Genomic DNA, 12265 nt, shown 5'->3' with positions numbered 1-12265 from the left:
GAGCAGCCTGTGGCCCCACATACTTCCACACTCACACACGTGCACAGGCAAGCTGCCTGCCCCGTTGCCAGCCAGCTCAGTGCCAGCCTCCAGCCCACCTGGGACTCGTCCGCCCACGTCCCCAGGCCCATCCTGTCACCCTTTGCAATGTCCCGCCCTGGAACTTTCCTAACCTGGGGCACCCGTGTGCCCGGGAAGAGGCAGAGGGGAGGAGAGGCGGGAGCTGAGGTAGGAGCTCACCCCGAGGTGAAGCCGTGATGTTTATAAAATGGGTCCCTGCGCCACACAGAACCACCGTGGGGCAGAGGGACACCCATGACCCTGGGCAGTGACCGGCATCGGCACCCCCACCCCTCCTTCCCCTCCACCCCCTATCCTGAGGAAATATTTTGGGTATTAGATACAGACATGAAGGGAACAACGACAAACAGCAAATGGTTAAAAGAAGTTCTCTCTACGTAACCAGACCTGTGCTTACCCGAAATCTCAAATGTTCCCACTTCGAAAAAGAAAACAAAAAAAAAAAAGAAAAGAAAAAGAAAAACACCTTCACCTGCCCCCCAACCCCCCCCCCGCCCCCCCCAAGCCTGAGGGGATCCCGCCGCGGCGGTGCCATTCCCACTTCAGCCACCAGGTGGCGGCCAAGACCAGCGAATCCCTGCTCCAGGGCTAGGGCCTCCTCCAAGGGTCCCCGGACAGGGGGGACGTGGGGGGGGCGGGGGGAGGGGAAGTATCTGCTGCACAGGTGACCAGAGTGCCCGCTGCTTAGCCTCACAACGCTGCACAGTCACCCTGGCTGGATGCCTGAGGAGGCTGAGGCCCAGAGCGGAGGACAGAGTCCACCGTCACCACCCGTCAGGGACACGGCCTGGGCTGGAACTCTCATTTCCCGGTCACTTTGACTCATCCCACAGATCCCAGGGGGAGCCCCCAGGACGCTCGCGCCAAGATGGGGGCCCCACCCCCGCAACAACCCTGCATGAGGTGGATTTGAACCCTCCGGTCTGAGCACCTGCGGCTGCCCCAGGCTCAGCCCACCACCTGCTGCCATCCGCAGGCCTGAGGCTCCAGCAGCGGCCAGGGTCCATCTGGGCTCCTGCCCCCCACTGTCGGGGGGCCTTGGGACCTTCCTCAGGTCCCACTGGGGCCTCCCCACACGCTCTACCCCCCAAACCCTGTCCCCGGCTCTGGTCCTGTTGCATCACTCCTGACACAGGGCCAGGCCCAGACAAGGGCTACCCCACCCCCTGCCCGGGAAGCCACCTTAGCAGGGGCCTTGGGAAGCCTGTCCTACAGCAGCCAGGCCAAGAGTAGGAGGAACAGCAGGACCAGGGCTGCAGCCAGGGTCACGGAGGGCACCAGGTCCGAGTCCTCAGGACCAGGGATCGCATCACCAAGGGCATGGTGGAGGGCAGCAGGGGCACCAGACAGCTGAGTGTCCGAGACCTTCTCCCCTTGGGGCTCCGGTCGGCCCATCTGTAAGAAGGAGGACATAAGGGAAGTGTTTCCTTTGGTCTCTGTCCCTCCCGTCCCTCTCCCTTGGGAGGCCCTCCAGACACAGCAGGAGCAGGGCCAGGAGGTATCCCACAGGCCACGCTGGCCAGTGACTCCCTGAGACTCGGTTTTCTCCTCTGTCAAACAGGGATGCAGAAGGCCACCAGGGAGGAGAGGGACCAGATGAAATAGGAGGGTCTTGGCATCTCCTCCCTCCCTCTTACCTTCTCTCTTGAGATGACCAGGCCTGGAAAGTCAGGTTCAGAGCCACAGACCCCCTCCAAGAACTTTGTCCTTGTGCCAGGGGGTCTGGAATGCAGCTCAGCCAGTTCCTGGGGCACTCTAGGAAGCTGGCAGACTCAGCAGACTCGTCTGGAGGGACCTTTGTCAAACTGCAGAAGCAGCTCCATCAAGGCCTGCCAGCTGCCTTCTGCCCACACAGTGGCCCCCGGGAGGAGGGCACCCGGTTCCATCCACTTTACAGCTGAGAAAACCCAGGTTTAAAGAAGGAAGTGACTCCCTGGGGCAGAGTTCTCGAGCATTCCCAGAGGTTGGCAGAGATGGTCACAGCAGCCTGAGACCAGGTCCCCAGGCTCCTCGTCTGTACGGGGGCAGACTGTGCACCAGGTCACTTGCTAAGCTCTGGTGCCCTGGATCAGTGGGGGGATGGAGCCAGTCCAGGAGCCCAGGCATCGGGGGTGGTCTCTGCCCAGCCCCTCCCCAACCCTGGCAGCTCTGTGGGATGTTTACCTTCTAGCAGGGTGGTAGCTGCCACGCCCTGGGGGCTGTCAGGTTCCACTGCAGACACAGACCACTTGCAGCTCCAGTGGATCAACCAGGGACCTTTCCTCTACAGAACCCACCCTCCCTGGCGCCTCCCTCTGGGAGGAAGTGGAGCTGGGGGGTGGGGAAAGGAGAGGCCCAGCCCCTGCTGTGGGTGTGTCCAGGGCAAAGAGGGGAAGCAGATCCAGGTGTCCCGAATCCCAGACCAGTGCTTTCTGCTGCTCCCAAGCAGAGGCTTCCCTGATGGGGGCCGGGAGAGCCGCAGGAAGAGGGGAGGGCTCCGAATTCAAATCGACCAGGGGCCTTCTGGCACCAGGCACCAGGTGGGCAGGGAAGAGGAGAGCCCCTGCCCACTCCAGAGTCCAGGTTCCCAAGCAGCACATCTGGGGCTGACCCAGGTAGCAGGAGAGAAGGCCCAAGCCACCCAATTAGGGGGTAGGAGGCAGTGGATAAAAGAGACCTGAAGACCAGAGACACATCCTTGCTGAGAGAAATCATCTTTTAAGGACAAAGATGGCCATCGAATCAATAATCTTTAAAGCAAACATGTTTGAGATAGCCGTAATGCCCATGACCAGGTTATATCTCAGTTGTTAAAATATGGTTCCAGGAATTGTGCCCCCTTAGCACTAGGAGTCACTGTTTATTGGGTGTGCCTGGATCCAAAACTCATGTCCTTTACAGCAAGAAAATGCCTCAGAAGTGATATAAAGTGGCCACACAGTGGTGTCCACACACACACAATGGGGAAATATGCAGAAGGGACCCATGTGGGGAAGGACACTGGAAGGCTGCAGGGTAATGGACGTGAGACCTTCCCGAACCGGCTTTCTCCATTGTAAAACATGGATGCAGAAGGCCACCAGGGAGGACAGTTGTATTGTGATAGTAAAAGAGAATTCTAGAATACCATTTTTTAAAAGATTTCATTTATTTATTCATGAGACACAGAGAGAGAGAGAGAGAGAGGCAGAGACACAGGCAGAGGGAGGAGCCTCTGTGCGGAGCCCAATGTGGGACTCGATATCAGGACCCCACTATCACGCCCTGAGCTCCCAACCTGAACCGAAGGCAGATGCTCAGCCACAGAGCCACCCAGGTGTCCCTAGAATACCTTTTCAAAACAATTTACTGGGCAGCCCAGGTGGCTCAGCAGTTTAGTGCCACCTTCAGCCCAGGGCTGGATCCTGGAGTCCCGGGATCGAGTCCCACGTCGGGCTCCCTGCATGGAGTCTGCTTCTCCCTCTGCCTGTGTCTCTGCCTCTCTCTCTCTCTCACTGTGTGCCTAACACAAATAAAAAAATAAAATTAAAATTAAAATTTTTTTTAAAATAAATAAAAATAGAAACAATTTACTGAGGGCACTTGGATGGCTCAAGTCCATTGGACAAACGACTGTTGATTTTGGCTCAGGTCTGATCTCAGGATTGTAGGATCAAGTCCTGTGGGGCGTCAGGCGTCTGCTTGAGAGTCTCCCTCTGCCCCTCTCCCTGCTCCCACACTCATATTCTCTCTCTCAAATAAATAAATTTTTCTAAAAATAAAAAATATTTCAAACGACTTACTGTTTTAATAGGTACAATTTGGAAATAACCTGAATGCTCAACAACAAAGGATCAGTTAAAAAAGCAAAGCACGTGTGGCACATCATGCAGCACAGTAGGACGTGAGGCAGCCCCTCTCTGAAAAGGTCGCAAGTAGAGCTGGCACCGTGACTGTGTTATTGTTTGAGGGTCAGCCTCCAGGAAATCTTCAGTTTCGGCTTTTCTTATATTTTAATTTTATCTTACACGGATGATTCCCAACGAGCCCAGTTTATTTCTGCAGTCAGGGCCAGAAGTGGGGAAAATACAACTCTGCCACTGGGACCGCCGCCCCCTCCTCCCTGGGCCTTCAGCCCACACCCCGTCAGGCTGTCACCCTCGGGCTGTCTGATGCTTTCACGTCACCCTGGGAGGGAAGGGGGCAGGCCCAGCGGCGACACGATGTGGCAGGGAGGGAGTCCAGGAAGCGAAGCAAGGCCTTCCTTCGGTGGGAGACACGTGTTCTCCGTGTGACCTTGGGAGTCGGCTTCGCCTCCCCGGGCGGTTTCCCCCAGCCTAGAGGCGCTGGGCCGCGGTGGGGCTGCAGGAGCAACCGCTGCTGGTGCCCCCCTGGGACCCGGCCCGGACCCGGACGTGCTCCGCGTGACCGTCGCGCCTCCTACTTCAGGCGCGGGGTTCCCCTCTGAAGGGCCAGCCCACCGGTCCCCAGGGGGCACGAGGCGCGCGGCACGCCCGCTGGGCGCCAGAGTCGGAGCCTCAGGAAAGCCCCGCAGGGCTCCGCGCCCCAGCCTGCGCCCTGCTCCGTCCCCCGCCCCGCGCCGCGCCCCGGGAAAGCCCGGCCGAGCCCCGCCCCGCCCGGCCGAGCCCCGCCCGGCCGAGCCGCGCCCCGCGCCCCGCGCCCCGGGAAAGCCCGGCCGAGCCCCGCCCCCCGCCCCGCGCCCCGCACGCCGAGCCCCGCCCCGCCCCGCCCCGCCCCGGCCGCCACGCGCCGCGCCCGCATCCCGCATCCCGCATCCCGCATCCCGCATCCCGCATCCGCACCGCTCGCCGCGTCCCCATTGGCTGGCGCCCGCCCCGCAGGGCCGCCTCGCAGCCAATCGCGGCCGAGGGGCGGAGCTCAGCCTGCGCCGGATGCTCGGAGCCGCCGCTGCCCCGAGCGTCTCCCGGCCGCGCTGTCCCCGGCACCGGCACCGGCACCGGCACCGGCACCCGGCACCGGCACCCGGGCCGTCGGCGGCCGCACGGACACACCGCGAGCAGGGGCCGGCCATGCAGGAGCCGTTGCTGGGAGCCGAGGGCCCGGATTATGACACCTTCCCCGAGAAGTCGTCCCCGTCGCCGGGGGACAGGACGCGGGTCAGGTGAGAGTCGCCGGGCATGCGGGCTGCGGGTGGGGGCTCCTCCGACCTCCGTGAGTGTCCGGCAGAGGCCCGCTGGCCTCCCCTAACCCCGGACACCCGAGTCCTATTTAAGGCGTGCTCGCCCGCTGCCCAGGCCCAGCCCCCACATGACTCAGGTGGGGTGAGAGAGGGAAGCCCAGAGAGAGCAAGGGGCTTGCTGGCCTGAGAGGCGAAGCTGGCAGCAGAAACCCAGGCTCCTCTTCTAGAGAGAAGCACCCCTTCCTGGTGTCTCAGCCATGGGAATGGGCTTTGGGAAGTGTCCTGGGGATTTTCCCAGTGAAAGGACACTCAAGCCCTGGGAGCCCTCAGTCCCGCCCAGCGCTGCCCTCAGAGCCTGAGCCAGGCGGCCACTGGGCTCAGGACAGGCAGCCTCTCAGCCGCAGGGGGAGGAGGGACTCCAAACCTCATCCCTCTGCTCCCCACCCCCACTAGGGCCCCACAGAACAAGAGGGTGTTCCTGGCCACCTTTGCTGCCGTGCTGGGCAATTTCAGCTTCGGGTATGCCCTGGTCTACACGTCCCCTGTCATTCCTGCCTTGGAGCACTCCCTGGACCCTGACTTGAAGCTGACCAAAGCCCAGGCATCCTGGTTTGGGGTAAGAGCCACGCTTGGAGCTGGAGACGGGCAGAGCAGGGTGCACAGGGCCCCACTGAGCTTGGGATGCCCTCTTGGGCCCTGGTCCTTCCCCTCCTCCATCCAGCCAGGCTGCAGGCCAGGCAGTGGGTGAGTGAGGCCAAATGATTGCTCTGAAATAGAAGGAGGAAGTGATAGCTAAGAAGGCATGGGAAGGAGCGAGTGGAGAGGTGGCCCTCCAGGCCTCCCCGCTGCCCCAGGCCCCCCACACGCACAGCCGGGCAGCCACAGCACAGCAGGCACCTCCCTGAATGATGGGGGGGGGGGCAGGAGCATCAGATGCCAATGGAAAGAAGCAGTGGCTAGGGCAAGGAGGGTTCCAGGACAGAGCATGGGCCCACAGAAGGGAAGAGCAGAGGCCCCAGGAGTCCCAGTATTCTAGAATGATGATCTTAGGGGCTTCAAACAAACAAACCCAACAGAGTAGCTAAGATGACACCCAGTGTGTACTGAGCACTCGGTGTGAGCCGGGGGTGCAGCTGGGCACTGGGTGTGGGAGCTGGTTGAGTCCAGGGCCAACCCTATGAGGTGAATACTCCTCTCTCCCCATAAAACAGCTAGAGAAAATGAGGCTTGGGTAGGCCAAGTGATGTGCCCAAGTCACTGACAGGACCCTACTCACTACACTCCACAGGGAATCCAAGAACCCCCAAATCTAAAAATGCCAGTGGTTTTGGGTCACAGAATTCTCCCGACAGCTGTATTATTATAGTGTCAGACATTTAAACGTTCAGTTGAACAGAATCACTGTGGACGCACAGCCCCACACACTCCTCAGAGTGAGACTCCCCAGGGTGGCATTTGTAACAAATGGTTGTGCACGTGATGGTTGCACACCTCTAAAGACAGGAGGCTCCCTACTATTCAGGGCCTGATCCCACAAGCAAAGATGTCATGATCAACCAGGAAAAGCAGCTGAGTCTGGGCTCGCGGGGTGGGTAGGAGTGATGGGTGCCCACACATGTCTGCCCCTGCACCCCTTTCCTGCAGTCTGTGTTCACATTGGGCGCAGCAGCGGGGGGCCTCAGCGCCATGGTCCTCAATGACCTCCTGGGCCGGAAGCTCAGCATTATGTTCTCAGCTGTGCCGTCAGCAGCTGGCTACGCGCTCATGGCAGGTGCCCACGGCTTCTGGATGCTGCTGCTGGGGAGGACGCTGACAGGCTTCGCTGGGGGACTCACAGCGGCCTGCATCCCGGTAAGGCCAGGACTGCCCATCCCTCCCTGCCTCAGTGCCATGCCGACCACCATGCAGTAAAGTCTCCTGGCCCTCTAGGCCCCTGGTCCGGGGGGGATTTGTGTGCCCGGGAGCCTCAGCTTACCTGCAGTAGGGCGGCTGACCTGTCCCATCTCCAGCTGACCTGAGTCTGGACTTCTTGAGGTTTCTACCCCATTTCCCGACACTCAGGCACATTGCTCAACAGGAGAAAATCTGCATTGAGCAACGAGGGAAGGGGAAGTCTCTCCCCTCCCTAGGACTCCTCCCGTAGCTACACACATGCTAACAGGGGCCAGAGATGCCTGGGAGGAGTAGAGTTGGGTGCCCATGGGCCTCTCACTTCCCAGCCTCAGGCTACTTCACAGCTAAGCGCTTCTGCCCACCTGACAGGGAAGTGGGCTGAGTCACAATCAGGACCACAATGCCACCAGGAGGCCCGACTGCTCACTTCCCAAGGTTCAGCAGGGCCCCCTCTCCCATCTCAGCCCGGCCCGGGTGGGCCGATGTGTCTTGCAGGTATACGTGTCTGAGATTGCTCTTCCAGGAGTCCGTGGGGCCCTGGGGGCCACACCCCAGCTCATGGCCGTGTTCGGATCTCTGTCCCTGTATGCACTTGGCAAGTATCCTCCAGAGGAGTACTGAGCCTCTCCTGCTTGCAGGCGTGGGAGTGACAGGGCGCTACTGAGCAGACGGGGGTGGAAGGGGAGTGAACGTGCCCCAAAACAAACGCTGAGCTGGGAGACAAGGTACTTGCTTAGCCACCGCTGTGCTGTGTACCTCCAGGCAATACCCTGTCTCTCTCTGGTCGAATGGGAAGTCCATCTAGAAAGGAGATGAGAGCACCTATGGTTGAGATGGAGTGGGGGTTTGGAGGTAGAAGCCTGGGGCCTTGTCTGTTCAGGCTACCCCTCCATCACCCCGCCACGGCCCTTGAGACCCTGCAAGGACCTCCTTCTGTGTGCTGGGCCCTGTGCTAGGGGCCTAGCAATCCCCATGGCCCCTTCTGGGGCAACCAGGGTAGACTTCCTCTAGGAGGTGGCCCTGGGACAAGCCCTTGAGGACAGATGCATTGCTCAGAGGGCTCCGTGGGAGGGGACTCTGTCCAGCCCAGATCCCAGCTCCTAACCCCCTCCTCGCCCCCAGGCCTCCTGCTGCCGTGGCGCTGGCTGGCTGTGGCCGGGGAAGGGCCTGTGCTCATCATGATCCTGCTGCTCAGCTTCATGCCCAACTCACCCCGCTTCCTACTCTCGCGGGGCAGGGACACGGAGGCACTGCGGGCGCTGGCCTGGCTCCGTGGGGCCGACGCCGACATCCGCTGGGAATTCGAGCAGATCCAGGACAACGTCCGGAGACAGGTGTGGGGGGGCAGGTGCGCAGGTCTGCATGGCTGCGGCCAGCCTCTAGGCCTGTCTGTGCCTTGGCTGCTTCTCCTGGGGAGGGAATGGGTCAGAGCGGCTCTCCCCTCCAAGAATGAGGGGGAATGGAGATGTTGCCACACCTGCCCCAGAGCGCGAGCTCCGTGCTCCGCCATTCTGGGCACCCAGAGATACTGACAAGCAGAAATCTGCCTTGTCCCACCCGCTTATCCAAGTGCCTGGGGTCGGGCGGAGGTCCCCCGGGCCAGTCTGTGGCCCACATTGCCTCCATGCGCAGGGGTCTTTCCCTGGGGGGGGGGGGGGGGGGGGAGGGAGGAGGGAGTCTCCGACCCGGCCCTGTACAGCCCAGGGCAGGGTGGTACCTGCTGGAGGGGCCGGCACAGCCCCCTCAGTGGCAGCTTCATGTTTCTAGAGCACGCACATGTCGTGGGCTGAGGCTCGGAACCCCCACATGTACCGACCCATCCTCATCGCCTTGGTAATGCGCTTCCTGCAGCAGCTGATGGGCATCACGCCCATCCTTGTCTACCTGCAGCCCATCTTCGAAAGCACTGCCATCCTGCTGGTGAGAGCCCAGCCCCACACCCCCAGCTCTGCCCCCAGCGTCCATGGAGGCCGGCCCTCACTGAGCACGTGTCAGGGGTGCATGCGCCGTGGGGAGCACCCTAGAGTCTCTTAAATTTGTTTCTGTCCCCTGCATCTGTTCTCAGAATAACGTCTGTAAGTAAACTTAGGTGTTTGAAAATATACAGAATCACAGAGGAACCCAGAGCCCTTGGGGGCCACGGACCCCGGGTTCAGGGTATCGGTCACTCACTGGGGAAGTCGCTTCCTTCCAAAACTCAGTTTCCGCCTCTGTAGAAGGGAGATAACAGGGTGAGCCCCCATTGGCCAGTCCCGGGCTCAGCGGGAGAGGAGATTGAAAGATTAGTGACAGCACAGTCCCAGTCATTGTGGCGCCTGGATTCTGTGCTGGCCTTGGGCTCGATGGTGGGCACCGCACCTGTGCCCTGCCCGAAGGGCCCACAGGTGAGGCCAGGGGACCAGAGGAAAGCCTGGCACATGGTCTGCACTCAGCAGCCCAGCACTCCAAAGGAGCTGCAGCCATGGCCTAGGACCTGAGCACCCTGTGGCCCCTTGTTGGGGGCCGTGTTGGTGGGATGAGCACAGCAGGTGAAGCCCCTCAGCCCTGGTGGCTTCCTCCCTGCAGCCCCCCAAGGATGACGCAGCCATTGTGGGGGCCGTGAGGCTCTTCTCTGTGCTGATCGCTGCCCTCACCATGGACCTGGCTGGCCGCAAGGTTCTGCTGTTCGTCTCAGGTGAGCACCGGCCTGTCCCCTGCACCTGCTGGCCCCCACAGGGTGCAGGGTGCTGAGGGGCTCTGCAGAGGAAGCCCCTGGCTTAGAGGGTCCTGGCCCCCGAGGGCCACCTGTGTGTCCACAGCCACCATCATGTTTGCTGCCAACCTGACGGTGGGGCTGTACGTCCACTTTGGCCCGAAGCCTCTGACCCCCAACAGCACCATGGGCCTAGAGAGCATACCCCTGGGGGGCACAGAGCAGCCCCTGGCCACACCCTCCAGCTACCTCACCCTGGTGCCCCTGGTGGCCACCATGCTCTTCATCACAGGTGGGTATGGCAGTGCCACCACGGGGATGGAGCTCTGGGAGACTGATGGCCAGCTAGCAGGGGGCTATCTGCTGCTTAGGTGTGTGGGGGACACACTAGGGCAGGGGTGGGGTGCTGCTGTCCTGCTTTGTCAGGGTGTTTGGAGGGGGGCAGTCTCGGCAGCTCAGTGGAGGCAGAAGAGGCCCCTTGTCCCCTCTGTTGGCAGGCTACGCCATGGGCTGGGGGCCCATCACCTGGCTCCTCATGTCGGAGATCCTGCCCCTGCAGGCCCGTGGCGTGGCCTCGGGGCTCTGCGTGCTAGTCAGCTGGCTCACCGCCTTTGCTCTCACCAAGTCCTTCCTGCTGGTGGTGGTGAGTAACGAGGGTTAGGCTTCTCGGCCGAGTCCTCTGGGTATCCCACAGGCCCTCTGGGCCAGGACGAGCACAGCCACGGGGCCACCCTGCCCACCCAGCTGGGCCTTTGTCTGGGTCTCTCAGCCGGGGTCCCTGCAGGCCCTGAGGCCAGCCAGAATCGTGTTCCCTGCTCCCAGGAGGGAAACCTGACAGGCCTCTGGGGCCAGCGCCTACCCTGGTGTAGCCAGTGGGGCAGGGCAGGGCTGAGGAACTCGCAGTGTGCCCAGCCCCAGCAGAGGCGCGGGTGAGGTGGGGGCCAGGCAGGAGGACATGTGGGGTGGCTCTAGCAGCACAAGAGCCTGGTCCTGTGGGGTTGTAGTGGCAGGCCTCCTGCAGGTGGCAGCATGAAGCAGCCAGGGAGAGAGTTGAGGGCGAGCTCCCGCCAGGGCAGGCCACTGCCTAGGGGAGGCAGTCCTAGGACCCAGTGCCACAGGGAGGCTGCTCCAGACCTCGAGGGTCTCAGGGCCATGCTAAAGCATTTGCATTTCCTGTGGGAGGCAGTGAAGGAATATGGTGAAGGCCCCCAAGGCTAGCTGGACTAGAAGGGCCAGGAACCTCCACGTGACCAGGCGTCCCCTCAATGTCCCCAGAATGCCTTCGGCCTCCACGTGCCTTTCTTCTTCTTTGCCGCCATCTGCTTGGCCAGCCTGGTGTTCACCGGCTGCTGTGTGCCGGAGACCAAGGGCCGATCGCTGGAGCAGATCGAGTCCTTCTTCCGCACCGGGAGGAGGTCCTTCCTGCACTAGGTCAGGGTCCCCGCCCACAGCGGGCCAAACCACTGGCCGCAGGGCCTCTCCGCTGGCCAGGAGCCTGCACACCAAGGCCGGGAGGCGGCAGCCGCGCGCCATCAGACGGAGCACAGGAGGACAGGACAACAGCAGGACGGACCCCCACAGGTGTGCATTCTGGCTCCCGTCAGGCACCACCTCTACCAGCCTGGGTCCCAGCTCAGGCGGCCTGCCGTGTTGCCGCTCATCTGCTAAGACCTGCTGGGGCAGAAGAGGCAGCCACGGGCCACAGGGCAGCACACGGCCCATGGGCCAGGACAAGGCCCTGCTGGGTGACCTGGGGCCCGGTTCCTTACTCGTACACAGAGGACACCCCCACAGAGGACTGTAACCAGGAGAGACGTGGGGCAGGCACACGGGGCCATCATCACACCGTTTTGTTCTGATCCTCTGAGTTACCACAGAACGACTTGACTCCGGGAAGGAAGACAGATCTGCACTTCTGAAGGCTTGTGGCTGCACTGGGGAACATTCTGGACTCCACCCAGGCCAGGGCACAAGACCCAGCACAGACACTTCCTCCTGCACCCACTTGGCCTCTGGAAATATGGGACTCTTCAGCGCTCCCATCTGCAAACCACGTTCACCCCATTTGTAAAAATAAATCAGGCTCTCGGCCTTGGAGTAGAAGGTTGGGGTCTGCTGCAGGTGGGGGTGCCTCCCAGCAGCCAGGTTTGGCTAGACCCAAACTCCAGGCCAAGGCCGCCAGGGCCTGCTGCCCCAGGCAAGGCCCTCTTTGTGGCCACCCCCTTCCTGTCCACAGTAAGGCAGCAAGGAGGGGCGAGGTGGCCAGTGAGGGAGAGCCTGGCTCTGCCCCTCAGGCCCTGGCCCTTACCAGCTATGTGACCTGGGCAAGCCACTTCCCTGGTTTGAGATGCCATGAACCGGACTGGGATCGAGCCAGGAGCACAGAATGTCCTCAATAAAATGGCACTTACTCCCAGGCCAGGGGTCCCAGCCTGCTTGTCTGTGAGACCAGGGGAGAAGGTAACAGGCAGAGCATGCGA

At 61.6% G+C, this 12265-nt stretch overlaps 1 protein-coding gene across 2 annotated transcripts; it reads left to right on the top strand.

Moving 5' to 3' along the window:
* The first annotated feature begins 4983 nt into the window (after window positions 1-4983).
* Window positions 4984-12204, top strand: SLC2A6 (solute carrier family 2 member 6). 2 transcript variants are annotated; one of them, XM_038548845.1, is made up of 10 exons: window positions 4984-5182; window positions 5654-5816; window positions 6845-7051; window positions 7589-7688; window positions 8216-8427; window positions 8861-9013; window positions 9659-9767; window positions 9892-10077; window positions 10283-10428; window positions 11061-12204. In XM_038548845.1, the coding sequence occupies exons 1-10, from the start codon at window positions 5091-5093 to the stop codon at window positions 11214-11216; spliced, it is 1524 nt and encodes a 507-aa protein (XP_038404773.1). In that variant the 5' UTR covers window positions 4984-5090; the 3' UTR covers window positions 11217-12204. The 2 variants fall into 2 exon arrangements, with proteins under 2 accessions (XP_038404773.1, XP_038404774.1); XM_038548846.1 differs by lacking the exon at window positions 4984-5182 and adding an exon at window positions 5196-5337.
* The last annotated feature ends 61 nt before the right edge of the window (window positions 12205-12265 follow it).

The sequence above is a fragment of the Canis lupus genome, chromosome 9 (assembly GCF_011100685.1).
Source record: "Canis lupus familiaris isolate Mischka breed German Shepherd chromosome 9, alternate assembly UU_Cfam_GSD_1.0, whole genome shotgun sequence".
Lineage (NCBI taxonomy): Eukaryota > Metazoa > Chordata > Mammalia > Carnivora > Canidae > Canis > Canis lupus.
This window is presented reverse-complemented; position numbering and strand designations above follow the sequence as displayed.